General features: G+C 45.3%; 1 protein-coding gene across 1 annotated transcript in view; it reads left to right on the top strand.

Moving 5' to 3' along the window:
- Positions 1-19,422, top strand: part of SORCS3 (sortilin related VPS10 domain containing receptor 3) — a 471,405-nt gene that overhangs the window by 260,795 nt on the left and 191,188 nt on the right. The window contains exon 4 of the mRNA XM_054036301.1: positions 12,794-12,952. Coding sequence (XP_053892276.1) covers positions 12,794-12,952 — 159 coding nt within the window. The remainder of the gene's footprint in view (positions 1-12,793; positions 12,953-19,422) is intronic.

The raw sequence follows: 19,422 nt of genomic DNA, 5'->3' as shown, positions 1-19,422 counted from the left end.
TAACTCTATAATATAGAACAAAACTATTGTTGTATATAAAGTAAATAAGCTTTTTAATATGTTAAAGAAGCTTCATTTAAAATGCAGAGTCCCCCAGACCGGTGGCCAGGACCCGGGCAGTGTGAGTGCCACTGAAATCAGCTCATATGCCGCCTTCGGCACGAGTGCCATAGGTTGCCTACCCCTGCATTAAGCAACAGGCCGTCATCCCCAGCAACCAGTGCACCAGTTTCTAGAGAGGACCTGCCTAATACAACCAGTCACCATGTACAGCCTTTCTGGATTGTGAAAAGGGACTTTGTCTGTGGAGAAGAAGGATCCCCATTTCTAAGCACCCCAGAACAGAATGACCACTAATGGTCGGGGAAAAAAGAGAAGAAAGATCAAGTTGTAGCATGAAAGTTCCTTTCTATGATGTTCTATGAACACATGGAGAAAATTCCTATTTGTCACTATTCATTTTCATCCCTCCACCTGAAAATGAATAGTGACAAATAGGAATTTTCCCCATGTGTTCATAGAACATCATAGAAAGGAATTTTAATTAATATCAAATGAGAGCAATTCATGTTGGGTAGGATCTGTTATGTGGCTAGCAGTAAAAAGGTTTTACAACCAATCACATGCCCGGCGCCAATAAGTCACTCTTTGCCAGGTCAGATACATGCTTCTTGGATGACTTCCATCCCCACCGGCACCTGAAATTTAACAAGCAAATGCTTGCTGTGCCTTGTAATTAAACAGGAAAAGTACACGTGTCCAGTACCAAGAAGACAAGATAAAGCAGGGAGACATGTCGTTCTGACCTGCTTAACAATAAAACAATACCAAAGGTTTCTGGTTTGCAACATGTCTAGTTTGACTCCTTTCTCCAATTGTTTATATTGTACAATTCAGATCTAGTGTGGAATTTAGCTTCATGGAAAGGTTGGAAGAGGGACCTGGAATCCCTTGGGTCTATTCCTGCCTCTGATCTCACATAAACCACTGAATTGTAATGCCTCAGTTTCCCCATCTGCATAAAGGAGGTATCATGCCTTCCATGAGGGGCCAGCTTTCTCACTTGGTCCAAACTAGCTTTGATTTGCTGATCTTCAGGGCATGCCACACGGTGCATCTGTGTGCCTGCGCTGCTGCAGAGGGTTGGGTTTAATGGGGTTTTGCCAGGCGTTCGATCTGCTGGGTGTGTGAGGTTTGTGTTGTGTGGGCTGCTTCATTTTGATTCTTTTTTTAATTTATGGTACGGGCGCCAGGCGCCTCAGACAACCCTATTGCTTCTGTACACATCTAAACAAATAACCAGAAAGAAAATGGAGATCACCATGGTGACCTACTTTACAGGGGTATTGCAAGGCTTAATTCAACATGTGAATGGGAACAATGGTTGTGCTGTTGGATGGACTCCTAGCCATGGATAATGGGAAGGCAGCCATCTTTGTTTGACTAGCCTTGAATGAGTTCTCCTCAGACAAGTAACAGGATTAGGGGGGAAAGCATTGAGATGGTATCACTCCTTCTCCTGAAACCATTCCCACAGAAGAGTGATGGGCGATGGCTCTTTTGCCAGCAAACCTTTCACCCCTGGAATCCCAAAAGGCTCTGCCCACTGCTCCATCCTATTGAATATCTGCACAAAACAAATGAAAATTGAGCTGCCATGATCTCAGATGCGACCCAACTCTGGGTAACACATGCTAGGAGAACATGGGTCTTTGTCCCTATCCAGTGGTTGGGCCTTATAAGAGGTTTATGGCCATAGGACAAAGGGAGGTGTCCTAGGGTGACTGGCCCCTTTAAGAGGGAGCGGAGTCTGGTGCTTTTGTGATTGATTATCCGGTGCCCACTTGGGCTTAAGGGAAGGCACCTGGGCCTTATAAAGGGGGAGACAGCCGCTGGGGAAGGAAGGCTACTCACTGACCTCTCTCAACTCAGGGAGGTAAGGGTGCTGGTAGTGGGAGCAGTGGCAGAGGCTGCAGAGAGCAGGAGTCCCTGAGTAACCGGGGCAGGGCCAGGAGAGCAGCAGAAGGGATTTGTTTGTATCAAGAGCGAGAGCAAGAGAGCTGAAGGAGGCTGAGCGCCTGGTGGGCGAAGAGTGGACTGGACAGCAGTGCTCCAGGCCTGCTGAGGGTGCCAGAGCTGAGTATGAACTTGGATGCTTTGGTGACAGAATTTACTTTGGGACTTTTGAGGATTGTTTTGAACTGTTTGTTATTCAGCCAGCCCTGGGCATGAAGTGGCATTAACCTGGAGAAAGCTTGTGTGGGTGCCGGGAGAGAAGGGGAAACCGAGATAGGTCTCTGCAGAGCCATGGTTGGCACCAGGGGTGTGCCTATAGGGTAGGCAGGCCCATTTACCAGGGAGGTCTGGGGCGGACACACAACGGCTATCGCACTGGGCCAGTGTTCCCCTCTCTCATATGTTGAAGCACCTTAATTGCCACAGGGAAGATGTGGAGACCGGATAATAGGCAGTTACCCCAGGAGTGTGAACAGCAGGGGTTGCTCTCACCACTCCCCCCCGGATAGAACTGCTTACCCAAGCCTAGGAAAGGAGAGTGGGTGTGTGTACGGCTCCCTTTTGCCGTTAGCATAGGAGGAGAGCCGTGCACTCTGCCTGAAGCCCCTTATTGAAGCCCCCGATTGTGAAGGGCTTCAAGCTTAGGCTGTGGTGTGAGACCCGTTGGGGCAGATACACTTCGGGTAGGGCACTGAGCCCCAGAGCTTTGTGATCCTGCAGAGTTTGCTGGTTTATATGCTGGTGTGTAATTAAAACAAAAAGTCTGCATGGAAAGGAGGTTCTGGTGAGAGGTTCGTCTGGAGTCCCAAATGGGTTTTGAGAGGCTTGTTTGGTTGTTTCTTCATGGTTCGTATAGCGTGGCCCCTCGCTGAAGCATCGGAAACTGGTTACACAGTGTTTCATTGCTCAATTTGTACGTGTGTCTGTCCCATTTTTCATTATTCAGTAATAAATACAGTGGTGAAAGTCACCTTTAACACTTAAAGATTGCTTGGATTTTATGGGATTGTATCGAAGTGAGTGCCAAGGTATAAAAGCCTTACGGTTGAGGTACTTTTATAACACATGCTCCATAAAACCTTATAAAGTGAGTGCAGTGCACTTCATCCTTTCAGGTTACAGTGTTCTAGTTCTCAGAGCTAGTGATCTGATGCTATTCTCATTAATTAAATCTGTTATTAATGGTAATTTTCAAGCCATAAGAAGTGAAGTTACAAGAAGCTAGACTAGCGTAGGTCCAGAATCATTAGCTCTCAGGAAACCTCAGGAGATCTGTACCAGGAGATTGATGTCCACAAGTTGTTGGGGGAAATCCCTGTCTCAACTTTAAGGAGGATATTGTGCCCGAGAAATTGGGCTGGGGCTGTCTCATGCTAAAGAAAATAGCATCACAAATTTCAATAATGCTTCATCTAGGAACATAGGACTGGAAAAGACTTCCTGGATCGCTGAGTTTAGTGCCAAGCTATTGAAGGCCACCTCATCATATAATCCCATCCATAAATGTATCCGGCTCTGTCTTCCAACGATTTAGGTTGTTTGCCTCCACTATTCCTGCTGGGAGGCTGCTCCGGAACCTCATTCCTCCGATGGTTAGAAACCTCCTAATTTCCAGCCTAAATTTATTCACAACCAATTTATATTTATTTGTTCCGGTGCCAACATAGTCCTTTAGCTTTAGCTCTTCTCCCTCCCTGGTGTTTACCCTTCTGACTTGCAAAATCCCCACTCTTATTACCTCTAGATTGCTGCTTGGAATCCAGCCCAGGTTAGTAGCTGTTACTAGCTGAAGGCTGTCCTATTTGACGGCCTATGTCAAATCGGTTTGAGAGCCTCAGTATACTTCCCAGAAGACAGGGGTCCACATCACAGAACACATCGCTATGGTTGTTATCCTCAGAGAAGAGGCAAAGACTGAATGGACATAGAAACAGAATTTTCCAAAATACCTTCTCACCCTTTCCTAGTCCGGATTGGGATACACTGCCAGGGGTACAAGAGAAGGTTTACTGGCCCTTTACCTGACCTGGGATAAACAGCACTTTGGTGCAATGCAGCCTTTTTCACAAGCACCATGCGGGTCTTCTTTGGAAAGTGATCTTGTCACTACGGTGCTTTCTTACTGTGTGTATTCAGCATCAGATCTGCTGATTTTAGGGATGAAAGTGAGCTTTTGCTCCTTTATTCTCCCATTACTCCTGCAGGAATCTATTTCTTCTTGGATATCTTCAGTAGATGTTTTAACTAAGGGCTGGTCTCAACACGGAAGTTGCACCAGCTTGAGTGAAGGTGTGCTTTTACATGGTGCAAAAAGCCTGTGCGGATTTTCTCAGATCAATTTAAAAAGCTGGTTTCTATTGATGTAGCTTGTGTGGGTAAATTTACAGACCTGTTTTAACTAAATTGGTTTTTAAGTAGAACTGATTCAAAAATTTTGGACTGATACGACCTTAGCTGCAATGTGTTACATCTGTGCAAACCCTATTGAAGGCAGTAGGGCTGCAGAGGTATCACATGATCCAAAGACAGTAAGGTTGCTACGGTATAACTGAATGGATGATGATGGAGGAAAAGGAAGGGAAGAACTGGTTGGAAAACCCACATTTTCAATAGAATAATCGTCATTTGAAATGTTTTGGTTGAAAAATATTGATTTTCCTGTCAGAGGTTTTGAAGTGATGAGAACTTAAAAATTTTGGTTTGAATCAACATTTTGAAAGAAAAACAACATTTTTTGTATTGCTTTGACTTAAAACGTTGTTTCATTCTGGTTTGTTTTGGTTTCTATAAACGTAAATTATCTTTAATGTTGCAATGAAACTAATCTTTGGTTTGAATTAACGTGTTGACACTAAGCCCTGGTCTACACTACGAGTTTAGGTTGAATTTAGCAGCGTTAGATCGATTTAACCCTGCACCCGTCCACACGAAGCCATTTTTGTCGACTTAAAGGGCTCTTAAAATTGATTTCTGTACTCCTCCCCGACGAGAGGATTAGCGCTGAAATCGACCTTGCAGCCTCGGCAGCGCTGTGAAGCGCGAGTGTAGTCGCGCCGCCAGCACTGTGAGAGCTCTCTCGCAGCGCTGCAAGTACTCCACCTCTCCGAGGGGAATAGCTTGCAGCGCTGCGAGTGAGCGTGCAGCGCTGCAGGCGCTGATTACACTGGTGCTTTACAGCGCTGCACTCACTGCGCTCGGGGGGGTGTTTTTTCACACCCCTGAGCGCAGCGAGTGCAGCGCTGTGAATTGCCAGTGTAGCCAAGGCCTCAGATGCACTGTCCAGGTAGTCAGGAAAAGCCCCGCGAACATCATTTGATCTTGTTTTTTTTTAAACTGAGAAGCTGAAACAAAACTGCATTTTAAGCCAAAATTAAACAAAACTTTCAATTGGAATGGACATTTCCCCATTTTCACCTTAGATAAAACCGTTTTTTTTTTCCAGCAGGAAAACTATCTGCATGAAAAATTCCAGCAACTCCAGAAAGAGCCAGGCTTGACTTTGAGCCTGAAGGTCTAGCAGGTAGAAAATCATCTTTTCACTAGTAAGATGAGCATATCTGATATGGAAATATCAGAGGCAATAAACAGGGTGCCATTTTTACAGTCATTTCTCAAGACAAACCTCGTTTTTAATCTCAAACCAGTGCAATGTACTGCTAATGATGACGTTACTGACATTATGCCATTATCCCTTCTTTAGCTCAGCAGGTTTGGAAGGTTTGTTGAGTTTTTTTTTTTTTTTTTTTTTCCCCAACAACACTTTATGTTCTTTATGTTGGGAAATAAAAGTGAGGCTGGAGATTCTGAAATAGACACAGTTCATGAAAAGCATATTACAAGTGATCAGGAAAATCAGAAGGCTGTAAATAAGAGTTTAGCGCCATGTATTTATTTCTGGGAACAAAAGGCATGCATTTTGAGCGTGGCTTCTTTATTCATTTACTAGGATGCTTCCTGCTAATGTGGTGCTATTGCTGGAGATATTGCACCTGTAAAACTTCTCGATGCCCATTTAAAGAGATGCGGTCTTATAATTTACAATCAAAATGTATGTTTGGATGGGAAATAAAATAAAAGGGCTTCACGAAACCTGATATTAATAAAAATGCCTTTTATGGCAGGTTGTTTCAATTTCAGACAAAAGCCATTTTAAGCAAAGATTCCACTGGGTGCAAAGCAGACTCATTGCCTTCTGTTGGGGAAGGAGAGCCAGGTGAGGAAGGGAGGATAAAGCTTTCAGTTCGAATGCTCTGCTGTGCGATTAGTGACACAGATAATACAGTTTAAGAGAGATACGGAGCTGGATTGATGTGCAGGGCAGGTGAAAGGGAGCCACAGTTTGGCACTTCCATGCGCTGAGGGTTCCATCCTGCACCATGGAAGGTGATGGCAGCCAAAGGGGACTCCGAATGCTAGGTGTAGTGGAGTATTAGTGAAAGCCACACTAATGCCGGGTGACACTTTGTCCCCCTCTAGTGGGTAGCGCTTGTAAAGAAGTTTAAGAGTCTCCCACTGCAGCTAGGCTTTTAGCTCAAGTGTTAGGGGCTTGTGCTTTCAGACCCTCAGCTCTGTAGGTTCCAGTCCCGCCTAGGGGTATTGTTACATTAGCATCATCAGTGGCACTCAATATATTTCAGTGGCCCTGGTGACATGATGTGTCTGCTTCCCACTTCCAAGCCCACGCTGGCTCAGGAGGGAGATTCCCAGGCTCGCCCTTTTAAAAGGTGAAGCAGCTGTAGCTTCCCCCATTGCCCATGGAGGCATTTGGCCCTGCTCCATCCTCCAGGCCAGGTGTGGAGTGCCTCCGTGCTTCCCACCCAAGCCAGCGGTTACTTTCAACAATATAGCCCCTGGGTTCGGTTTTTGTTGCCGACCTGAGGATTTAGCCCTACGACTCCCATTAACTTCTGTAGAAGTTGTGCGGTTAACTCTCCTGATGGGCTCTGAAAATCTCAGCCCAGGGGCATGAGCCCAACATTGCCCTTGGAAGGGATCCCGTGGGCCCGGATGAGACTCCCCATTCTCTGGTTCCTGCTCTGAAAGCCCCAGCCTTTCTCATCCGGTGTTTATGCAGAGATGCTCTGAACAGAATAATCACACCCACCCACAGCTCCAGTTTTGGCTGGCTTTATTCACGAGCTCTCCAGGCTTGTAAACAAGCACTGCCATCCAAAATGAACCAGGCAGTTAGGACTTGACTGTCTTCCAGATCTGTTGGAGTGTTACGTGGGTGAAATTCACACTGGGCCCAGGGCCAGCACAGGACCTTGTACAGTATCTGAAGCCTAGCTTAACCCCTGAATGGGACTCTTGAATTTCACCCATATAGGATCATGCAGCTAATGGGGTTCACAAGAGAGGACACCCTCCATACCGGTAACCTCTGTGCTTATTGTACCTGCCTTCCTGCTGCAGCCCCAAGCTTCATTCAGGTTTCTGTTTAGACCAGGTCTTCGCCGTTCAGGCGTAGATGAGCGTTGGAGCTGCAGCGTCGGGAGGAATGCCGTGTCGTCGCCGTCCTCGGCTCAAGTACGTTTTCAAGGACTTCCCCTTCGCAGTAATCAACTCCCCCCGTCCAGTCCCATTTCCAAACCACAGAAGGCACACAAATATATACTCCAGAATGCAGCAAGGTGAAATGTAATTTCCTCTTTAATAAAGGCTGCCATTTAATCTAGTATTATAGAAAATGATTAGATCTTAAAAACCTATAAATTACATTTGACAACTCGCTGGTGCTCCTCGGCGGTTCCTTCTAGCAATTATAAATGGCAACCCCAGGAACTGGCAGAAGCGCTCGTTTCTGGCTGGAGTTTGTTTATTGGCTCTTAATGAAAAGCGATTAATCTAAATCGCTAGTGGGGCGGATCCTTTGTCAGGGCCCCATAATGAGAAGTGGCAGTTTTGCCCTTTGACAAATGTGCTGCGATTTCCCGCTAACAAAAGTGTTTTTATTTGGTGGGGTTTTTTTCCAGTGGAAAAATAGTAATAAAATAAACCCCAAATCACCCACTGGCTGTTTCCTCCTTATCAGCCCCCCGTCCCCAGATAAAGCCCCACCAAACTGAACTGGTCCCAGCTGCAAAAACACAGAACGGCCTTTTATTTCCTACCGTTTTCACACTTCCTATTTCTTCCGAGCTGCTTTGTTTGCAGCCAGTGTTGCGCGGAATGATGGATTATAATGACGATACCCTGGGTAGTAATATTGATACTTCTGTGCGATCCCCACCCCTTTTTGATAGAAAGGATGATCTCGTCTTTTGCAGGAGCAGGAGGGTGAAGGAGGGAAGAAAACGGCCCTTAGCAAGGCCAGCTCTCAGCAGTCTCTCTTGCAGCCCTTATTTTCCTCCTCTTTTTCACTAAGGTTGCCGGTTAAGTTTCCACACTTGGGCGGATTTGTTATTTGACACAACGGCCCCTGTTGCAAGACACGGGGTGCTCAGAGCATTGGTTTGTACCTCCTTCAATGTAAGCAAACCGTCTTTGCTCCGCTGCTGACTATTAAGTGCTGGCAATGTGCTTGAGGCTGTACAATTGAAGATGGTCTCTGACCCAAAGAGCTTGGAGTGGAGGAGGCTCTGGGTAGGCAGGGTGCACTGGGAAGCCCAGAAGAGGAGAAGAGTCTTTGGATGGTTTACGTGTATAGTTCACTTCTCGTGGGAGGAAGTGAGACTTCAGATGGGACGTGAATGTGGAGACAGTGGCGATTTGGGATCTCATCCAAACAAACTGAAGATAAGAGTCTTTGACATCAGTGGGCATTGGATTGTTGAAGCATTGGATAAGGAGGGCTTTTGGTGTGTGACCCAGTGGGGTAGTGGATATGATCTTGTCTCCTCTAGTACTTGTCCCAGTGACCGTACTTACCCATACTGAACATGTCTCCTTCAGCTTAAGTGGTAGGAGGCTATGTGTTTTGTATTGAAGGTCCAAGGTTTAAACCCCCCTGATGACTATAGAGCATCTGTGCTTAGGGAGACATGGTTTGTAATTTTGTGCTGGGCCATTTTGCACTCCAGACATTTTCCTTTTTCTAAGATGACGTGGTTTGCATGAAAACGCAGGAGCGTTTGAGATTGTGCATGTTTTGAGACAGCATTTGATTTGTCTCCAGACAAAATCTCAAACACTGGTGTTTTCATGAGGAAGGAAGGAAGGAAGGAAGGAATGCGATCTTGTCACCTGCCAATGAGTGACAATGGTCTCATTTTTATTATCTTCGATGTGGCAGGGAGATGAAGGAGCTTGCTCAAGCCAGCACAGTGAGCCAGGGGTAGAGTTACCACTCCTGAGACACTCCACAATGGGGTAGGGAAAAGGGGATGCAAGGAATACACTGGCCACAAATAATCCTTCAGTATGTTCCCAGTGTTCAGGTGCGACCTACGAACTGTCGGGAACGGAAAGAGTGGAACTAGGACTTGAGCCGAGGGTGAATGCACAGAATTCTTTTCCTTGTTCCTCCCACATTCTGTTTTCCTGATCCAAAGTCCATTGATATCAGAAGAAAGAGTCCCACTGATCTCCCTAGAACTTTGGGGTTTATGCTACGGCAAAGCCCGTCTTAATATCTCCATTGTGGCTTTGGCTATTCTGGTTATGCCATTATGATAATGTTGCTATATGTGCAGTCATGGCAAAGGCATATGCAAATCAAATGCAAAATTATACCGTTCTGCAGCCCTGGCCCCCGTGAATAGCCCCATTGACATCACTGTGACCGCACACATAAGTAACAGGATCAGGACCCCTGTGCATCCTGCTGCATGTCTACCATGTTGAAAAATCTGATTCAGACAATATCTAGCTGCCCTGAACTTTCTATCTAGAGAGCTCAGGACAAGACTTTGCTAGTAAACTTTTAATATATGGTGTCAAGTATCAGGGGTTGTTTTAATATATGGCTTTCTTAGCTTGGTAACCTTTAGTGACATCATTGTGGAAAATCTCTTTATTCCCCAAGTATCCTGCCTTTAAATGTAAGGTCCACCTGGAGTATCTTGCTCTCTTACCATTCTGCAGATGCAAGCAAATGTTACTAATGCACACTACAAATGTCTTTCTTACACATGCAATACCCTTTGAATGCAAATAGGTATAGCTGGGAGCACAGAACTTCCCAGCTGAAGCTATACGTGATAGCGAAAGCTTTTTTTAAAATGGGAAATAAACACAAAGCCTTTCTTGTCCAGAGGAAATGAGGCATATGTTTTAATTTGATTAGAAAGGGGAAAAATCCAAGATTAAGAGTCTGACTTGTTCCTTTTCCTGGTTGGTGGCCTCACGTTCTTGAGCTTCCATTACCAATTTACTGATGTCTTCTGTTAGCCAGCTGTCCATGGTGGCAAGAGGATTGCTGTACTAAGTACCCTTCTGTTGCCAGCAAAGTGCCAGTAGGTAAAGATTGCTTTATGATGTTGTGCAAGTAGAATATTCTTCTGTGGATACCAAAAGAGACGTGCCATGAACGGTCAACAGCATCTCAGGATAGTGGATTTCTGAGCTTGGTAAGGGACTTTTCTGCAGAGAACTTGTTTTCCCTTCAAGCTGGTTGATGATGGATAGTTTTAAAAATTGCCTTTAAAATGGAAACTTTCAGATTAAAAATCATATACTTATTTAAAAACAACCATCACCCTTCCACAGAAAAGTCCTTTCCTCTGTTAATCAGAATTGGTTAATTAAATCAGAATGAATTTAAAAAAATAGTTTAATTCTAATCATTTTTCCCGATGGCCCCCTTTCTGCATCTCACTGAGCTCTGTGCCAGGGAAAGGCACGCTATGCAATTACACTTCTGAGTTCGAGTCAGTTTCACTTCATGTTTCAGGTGGGATTTATTGCGTGTTTAAAATTAAAGGCCTGCTCAAGTGCTATGCTTGATTGGGGCCTAATGCGGATTCTTGTCATTCTTTCTAATGGAACTTGTATGATTAAATGGTAGCAGGTTAGGTGTTCGTCTGTGCCCCTAAATAGTCTTGTATTGTTTAACTTGGGAAAGCTTTCTAGAGCAATGTTTATATGGAGACACTATACAGAACAAGTATCAGGAGGTAGCCGTGTTAGTCTGTATCCACAAAAACAACAAGGAGTCCGGTGGCACCTTAAAGACTAACAGATTTATTTGGGCATAAGCTTTTGTGGTGAAAAAACCTCACTTCTTCAGATGCATGGAGTGAAAATTACAGATGCAGGCATTATATAGTGACCACTATATATATATATATGGTCACTATATAATGCCTGCATCTGTAATTTTCACTCCATGCATCTGAAGAAGTGGGGTTTTTACCCACAAAAGCTTATGCCCAAATAAATTGGTTAGTCTTTAAGGTGCCACAGGACTCCTTGTTGTTTTTATACAGAACAAAGTTGTATTGAATCTCAGATCTGCAGCTAAGAGGTGGATCCTAAATTTTATTTCCAATGGAAAAGCAAGTAGTGTTCGTTTGAATCAGCTACTGTATCAATAACCTGCTGTGTTTAGCATATCTGTAGTTTAAGTCCCCACTGTTTGTTTTATTTCATTGTATTGACATTTGCTGTAATGTGATTTGTTTTTCTCAAGATGTTAATAAGATGGCAAGCTGAGTTACGGTTTTCCAATGAGTTTTCTTGGTAACTTTGACATAGGGAATGGTAAAAGATAATATAAAAGAAAGACATTTTATGATACTGGTCTTACTTTCTAATTAAAATCAGAGGCATGAATTATCCCCCTACTTGCAAAAATTGAACAATTTCATTTTCCTGCACTGGGGAAAAATGGTTCCGTTAAATGTTATGTGACCAATCACTGTAGTATGGATGGTAAGTATGACGCACGCACAAACTGGTGCCTAAATTCCGACCGCACGGCTGACACGGACAGCCAGGCTGGGAAATCTCCCCTTTCCAATGGCATAAAACTTCCACTTCTAGCTCAGCAAGGTAGCAAGATATGGGACCTTAAATCCAAATGCTGCCCATCTTGGATCTTGAGACTGTACATTTGAAGAGAGAATTTGACATTTGGGGAGAAAGTGGGGGACACTTCTCTGGCAAGTTGGAAACAAATAAACCTGGTGGCTGTTTGAAGCGACTCAGAGGTTTGGGATATTGGAAGTAGTCCTGCTAGAGATGGATTAGTGGGCAAAGAGCAGGTGAGGGAGTCAGTAGTCCACGATAAACTTCAAGACTGTTATAGACTATATATGTCCCATGGTTCTGTGATTTATTCTGTTTTCTCTATATACCTGGGGTGTGTGTGTGTGTGTGTGTGTGTGTGTGTGTGTGTGTGTGTGTGTGAAATATAGTGTGATGTGGTATAATGGTCTTGTCAGCTGGAGTTTGAAATGACCAGAGTCGTCCTAGGTGATGAAGTTATAAGTAAGCTATACAGATCATCTCCAGTGAGTGCCAGTGAATCTTTTATAGCCCATCTCAGCGTTAGATATTCTGTATATGCCATATATGTGACATTAACTACAGCTGGTCAAAACATTTTCATTGGGGAAAAAAAATTCAACCAACATTGGCTTTTGGATCAAAACAAAACTGTTCATTTTGGTCAAAATTTTCCATTTTTTTTTTTAACAAAAACCCTAGGGAATCTTGATGAGCTGTTTGCAGGCTAAGGCTGATATTGAAATGCTGAGCAGTTACTGATTTCATCTTATTTAAGGCAGTGCTGACAGTTCATTCTTATAGAAATATGTTTCAGGTGACATGGATTCTGACTTTCCCATTAACCCTGTTCTGTTTCCTTCTCCCTCTCTCTCAATTGTCCTTTTAGATAATGCTCCTGGGCGACCCGGAGATTGAGAGCAGCATATTGATTAGCTCTGACGAAGGGGCCACGTATCAAAAGTACCGGCTGAACTTTTACATCCAGAGCCTGTTGTTCCACCCCAAGCAGGAGGACTGGATTCTGGCATACAGTCTCGATCAGAAGGTGACCAACTCATTTCAGATTCAAGTGATTATTTCCCAGAGTCCGGTGACAGAGACATTGTCAAGAAGAACAACCACATATTTAGCAAGTGACTGTAGCGGGGCAGTCACCCCGCTCTGGCCCTGAAGGGGTTAAAACAGCCCTGGGAAAGGGCTGCCCCGGGGAGCCAATAGGCTAGACTGCAGTTTGCCCCAATGAGCGGGGGCTAGATGATGACTGGCAGTAGCCACTGAGGCAAGGTGGGTGAGAGGGTTGGGGGCTCCCCTGGGATGGGAGACCCACACTGTGGGTTACTGCTGGGGGCAGAACCCAGAGGAAAAGGAGCACCGGGGTCTGGGAGGGACGCGGGGACCCTAAGGCAGGCGAGGCACCGGACTGCCAAGGGTGCTCCGGGCTGGACAAGAGCTAATTCCCCAGATAACCAGCAGGAGGCGCCGCACCAGTGAGTCTTCGCTATGCTACAGTGACTATGTGGCACCATTAAACTCAGCAGACCTGCTTTCTGGGTTGATTTGGAGACAGATCTGCTGACTTCAGTGACATTGTTCAGTTTTTGCTGCGTTAGCCTTTCAGAGCCAAAAGAAAGGCAGCAAAGTTGGATTCTGTTCCTCCTCGGGCATCCTCAACTGAATCACTTGCTAAATTCCAGCCAGTTACTCCTATGCAAACCCAGCAAAGGCAGTAGTGTTGCTCTGTTCTTATTGAGAACATAATTTGGCATGTGGAAGCTTTATGAATGGTGCCGATAAGAGAGATGGAAGGAATCCTAGAGCCAGATTTGATATGATGGGCTAAAGATCTAGCCACTTATTTAGGGGCCTAAACAGTTCCTGAGCTCTCCTGAAAATCTGGCATTTGGAGCCCAAATTGCGTTTGCAAGGGCTGGGTTTTTTTTTTTTTTGGGGGGGGGGGAAGGGGAATTCTTTCCGTTAGGAAACCAAACACATTTGATCTGGCAATCACTCAGATGCAATACATTGAAACCCCATTATGCCGTTCTTACAGTCAGTGTTCAGCGTGGAACTACAATGAAAACAAAACCTTTACCTTTGCTACCATCAATGTCTAACGATAGATTGTTGAAATGGAAAGAACTTTAAAGATCCACTTTATTTTCCCCTCCTTATGGCATTTGATTTTTACCATTCACTCATCTGCTGTGCAGTTCACTATGCTGGTTTGTTTCAGTTCCTGGGTTCCTGTGTTATGGGGCAATACTACCTAGATACTGGGCCCAAGCTATTCGGCAGCACTTCTTTTCAAATACTGGTGCGTCAGCTCTTTCTAGTCTCTTCCTCCCCATCAGCTTGCCCTGGGAGCTATTTAGTATACCCGGTAATAAGTCACATACGTACCACAGCAGCACCTTCAAACAGTAACTAGAACATAACCTTTATATCCCCCTGTTAGCAGAATGCTATGGCAGTTGCCAGGTGTATGTTGTTACTCCTCTGACTGGCCTGAGTGACATTTACAGGCTCAAAGCCATTGTAAATAGACTTCTTTCATCGTACCAGGGGGTTATTGTGTGGTAGACTTAGCCAAATGTCAAATATCTCATGAGCTCAGATGTTCAACGTAACCAGAAACGTCGAAGTTGGATTGAAAGACCAATAGACTCGTTTGATGTCGCTGAATGGTTTGATGCCGCTTTTAAGCTGGAGGTAAAGGTTTTTAAACGGCGCTTCTTTTTCGCACAGACACAGCCTGTTAAGAAAGAGACAGCTGATGAGGTACGGGGGATGGGATAAACTGAATTTAATGTGTCAGGCATGTGTCTTCAAGGAGGCTCGACTATGACACCAGGGAAACATTTGCTTCTTGGTTCACACAGGGGGCCCTTTGTGCTGCACCAGCAGGGTAAAGGGGCTCAAAGTAGGTGAAAAAGGCCCTCTAGAATATACTCTGTGCATGGGGCTTTTCCAGCTGATGTAGAACTGGCATACGGGCATCTCGGCTCTCACCGCCTCCCTTAAGTGGTGTGGTCAGAGTGTACAGCTCCACAGTTTTCTCTGCTTCCCACGGCCCCACCAGGAGCCGCTGGAAGCTGAATGTGGGTTAGAGCATTCCTGAGGTTGCTCTAATTTACCCCAGGGGCTGAGCAGATCTCTGCACAGCCCCAGAATACAAGTAGTGTAAAGCTGACTAAATGACACTTCCCCCCCATCCCCGACCTCCCAGCTTGCCCCAAATTCAGGAGAGGCGTAACTGAGAATCAGGCTCTGTGTATATGCAAGATATACGGCGCATACTGTTCCACTTGGGGGCATTTTGCTTAGTGTAACGCATTAGGAATTATAGCACTGAGCACCGAGGGCTTTTCTTAATCAGAAAGCGGATCTTTGGAGGAGGCACTGTTCCCCGGTGCTCTTTCTTGTTGACAACTTGGCATAAACTAGCCTGGTGATGGAGAGTTGTCAAATCTACTAAGCCTTGTACGGGCATCTCGCCAAGGAGGCTGCTAATGGCCAGAACTGAATTTTCAGCTACCGTGTGCGCAATTTTCACCTCTTTATGTGTAAAGATTGACTTGCACAGAACAATATATATATACAGTTGGAGGTTTGAAATGCAAGAGTCATCTGGGCAGTTGATGGTTGTGTAGTTGGAATCAGATTAAAGATTGAGGGCCAGGTAAACCAGGGGAGCTATGCCAGTTTACACCTGCTGAAGAGCTGACCCAGCAAACATGCACTACCTTTCTTTAAGGAAAAATGAAAGTGGATCCAATTAGACTAGGCAAACTTCATAAGCCAGATTCTCCCAAGCTGGCACAGGGACATGTGCATTACTCCTTCTTGAGCCAGTTTGGTCCCCTGCATCCTAGGCCATGGTTGACTCAGGTTGGTATTACTGCATAAGAATTTTCTTCTGGGGAAAGGTAGCTTTAAATTGCCGTCAGGACACCAGGGGAGCCTGGCTGGCAGATTCTGCTCAGTGCATTCCCCATCAGCCCTGGCCCTGCCTTCTTCCTGGCCAGCAATGCCTGAAATTTTAGCCAGGGTTGCCTCTTATGGGCTCCACCGTGGATGGGAGGTTGCGCTTGCTGCCTCCACCTTTCTGCAGCAGAATTTCTGCTGCGAATCTCTGTGGGCCTGATCCAACTCCACTTACAGTCAGTGGAAAGACCCTGATGGAATGCATTGGCCCTAAAACTGCAGAAGCTGCCATAGACTTGGGGCGGAATCCGATCCCTTGGATGTGAACTTCCTCTAATTTCTGCATGCAGTGCGGGCTGTGGGAATGGGATCATGCATTTGGTTGAGACTAATGATTTTGGTTCTGTGAATTTGGTCCAGGCCCATCTTTAGTGAAAATACAGTTATATAATCCAAGAGAAGAACAGGAGTACTTGTGGCACCTTAGAGACTAACAAATTTATTAGAGCATAAGCTTTCGTGGACTACAGCCCACTTCTTCGGATATGCATCCGAAGAAGTGGGCTGTAGTCCACGAAAGCTTATGCTCTAATAAATTTGTTAGTCTCTAAGGTGCCACAAGTACTCCTGTTCTTCTTTTTGCGGATACAGACTAACACGGCTGTTACTCTATAATCCAAGAGAGGAGTTAACCACCCAGGGAGAAACCCAGATTACTTTTCATGGAATGTACAGCACACACTGTATATGAAATAGACGTATGGCAATCTTAAAAACAAAGGGCATTTGCAGATGGTCCCATTGTTATGATATTTAAAGGGAATTTCTCAAGTTACTAAAAATCAGAGATTTGATTATCTAACATATATTACTATCCGCTGGGGAAATTTTTCCCTGATTATTTGAGAGAAATAGTTAAGATGTCTTTATTTCTTAACGCGTTTATTCCAGTAACTATGAAATCTACCACATCTTGGTTTAAAAAACGTTTAAAAAGAGCCCCAAATTGGGTAGTGATAGGGAAAAATAACATCAAGTTCTCCAGTGCTCTCCCTGGCATCAGTGCAGCAGCAGCAAACAGTCAGATCGTACTCTGAGGGTATGTCTATACTGCAAATAGACGCCTGTGGCTGGCCCATGCCAGCTGACTTGGGCTCGAGGATCTTGGGCTAAGAGGTTGTTTAACTGTGGTGTAGATGTTCAGACTCAGCTGCAGCCCAAGTTGTGGGACCCTCCCATCCTGCAGGGTCCTAGAGCTCCAGCCCTTGCCCATATGTCTACACTGCAATGAAACAACCTCTTAGCCCTGGTCTACACTAGGGGGAGGCTTGATCTAAGTTACGCAGCTTCAGCTATGTGAATAACGTAGCTGAAGTCGACGTACTTAGACCTACTCACCGCGGTGTCTTCACTAGGGTGAGTCGACTGCTGCTGCTCCCCCATCGACTCTGCCTGTGCCTCTCGCCAAGCTGGAGTACAGGAGTCGACGGGAGAGCGCTCGGGGATTGATTTAGTGTGTCTAGACTAGACATGATAAATCAATCCCTGCTGGATCGATCGCTGCCCGTCGATCCGGCCGGTAGTGAAGACATACCCTTAGCCTGAGACTGAATCGTCTGGCATGGGCCAGCTGCGGGTGTCTAACTGCAGTGTAGATACCTGTGTCCAGTGCTGATATCATTAACGATACAAGTGGACAGGCACTGACGGGATACTATGGGGATGCACGCTATGGAAAACCCCAAGATGGAAGGAACCTCCTCCGTCCCAACAAATAAAACAACAACAAAAATCTGAGGCTAATTCCAACAAAGTGAGGAAAGCTTCCCACTAAATCTTCCAAAGAATGAAAGGAAATTGGCGTTCAGCTGTTGACTGCAACAGGAATAGGACTGGACCCCAAATCAGGTGGCAAGGAATCTGGACTTCTTTAGGGCAAAAATTTTGCCACACCTTTGTGTGGAGGTGCTGGGGGCAAGGAGCCTCCCGCCCACGAGGAAAGGTTGGAAGAACAGGGCGCCTTTAGGCTAGAGAAGAGAAGGCTGGGGGAGGGACATATTAACAGTTTTCAAATGTGTACAAAGTTGTTATAAAGAGGATAGTAATCAATTGTTCTCTGTGTCCACTGAGGATAGGAGAAGAAGGAATTGGCTTAGTTTGGAGCAAGGGAGATTTAGGTTGGGTATTAGGAACAACTTTCTAATGCTCAGGATAGGGACGCTCTGGAACAGGTTACTTTAGGGAGCTGTGGAATCCCCATTTTTAAGAACAGGTTAGACTAACACCAGCCAGAGAGAGTCTAGATTTACTGGGTCCTACCTCGGCGCAGGTGAATGGACTAAATGACCTCTCAAAATCCCTTCCAGTCCTACGTTTCTGTGATTCTAAGTGCAAATCCCATGCAATAACCAGGAACAATCACAGTGCCTGGACTCAGTCCCTGCCTCTTCCTTACACCCCCATGGTGTAAATTGCATCGAGAGAGCCAGGGAGGAGGTGGGATGATAGCTAACCAGGCCCACTGCACTAGCCCGGTTTGTGGCCCAGGCATGCATTGTGGAGTAGCCAAATGAGGGTGCAGGTTGCAAACACCTCCGGTGTGCGAGGAAAGAGAGGTGGTTTGTGCCTTCCCCAAGGCCTCCATCTGGGTGCTGCAGGATCAGTCTGATAGCAGCCTTCAACTACCTGAAGGGGGGTTCCATAGAGGATGGAGCTCAGCTGTTCTCAGTGGTGGCAGATGACAGAACAAGGAGCAATGGTCTCAAGTTGCAGTGGGGGAGGTCTAGGTTGGATATTAGGAAACACTATTTCACTAGGAGGGTGGTGAAGCACTGGAATGGGTTACCTAGGGAGGTGGTGGAATCTCCTTCCTTAGAGGTTTTTAAGGCCCGGCTTGACAAAGCCCTGGCTGGGATGATTTAGTTGGTGTTAGTCCTGCTTTGAGCAGGGGGTTGGACTAGATGACCTCCTGAGGTCTCTTCCAACCCCAATGTTCTATGATTGTATGATTCTATGATCACAAACCAGTTTATCAGGTTCAAATACGCAACCTGATCCTGGGTGAGCTTGGTCTATATTGAACATCTGGTCTTTGTGCTGGTTGCTCATCTCTTACAGTTATCCAGGGACCCTTTGCTTTAAAGGCACGAGGGCTGGTGGACTGGTGAGCTTGTTGTTAACATGCATCCTCTGCTGTGAATATTCATCTGTAGCTAATAAAACAAGGAAGCCACGGATAAGAAGTCGGTGATCTGTTGCACATACAGGGGGGCAGGGGAACCTACACTCTCAGTTTGAGTCCTTAATCCTCAACCCTCTCTCTAGGCTGTCAAAGCGTGTTTGACCTTTGCAGGTTTATTTGCAATGACTGCGTATCAATGGCAGATTAAAGATGCATTAGATGGTCATTGGAAAACAAACCCAATATATGCAATTTGACTCCCAGCAGCAGGAGCTGCAAAGGGGAGATTTAATCCAACTGCTTAGAACTGGGCACATGTAAATGAGTCTGCAAATTCCATTTCAACTGTGATTTTTTTAAACCCCATTCAGATTAATATTTTATTTTATTAATTTTCTTTCGGCTTAACA

This window comes from Malaclemys terrapin, chromosome 7, assembly GCF_027887155.1.
Source record: "Malaclemys terrapin pileata isolate rMalTer1 chromosome 7, rMalTer1.hap1, whole genome shotgun sequence".
NCBI classification, from domain to species: domain Eukaryota; kingdom Metazoa; phylum Chordata; order Testudines; family Emydidae; genus Malaclemys; species Malaclemys terrapin.
Note: the sequence above shows the minus strand (reverse complement) of the source record. Positions and strands in the feature narration are given on the sequence as shown.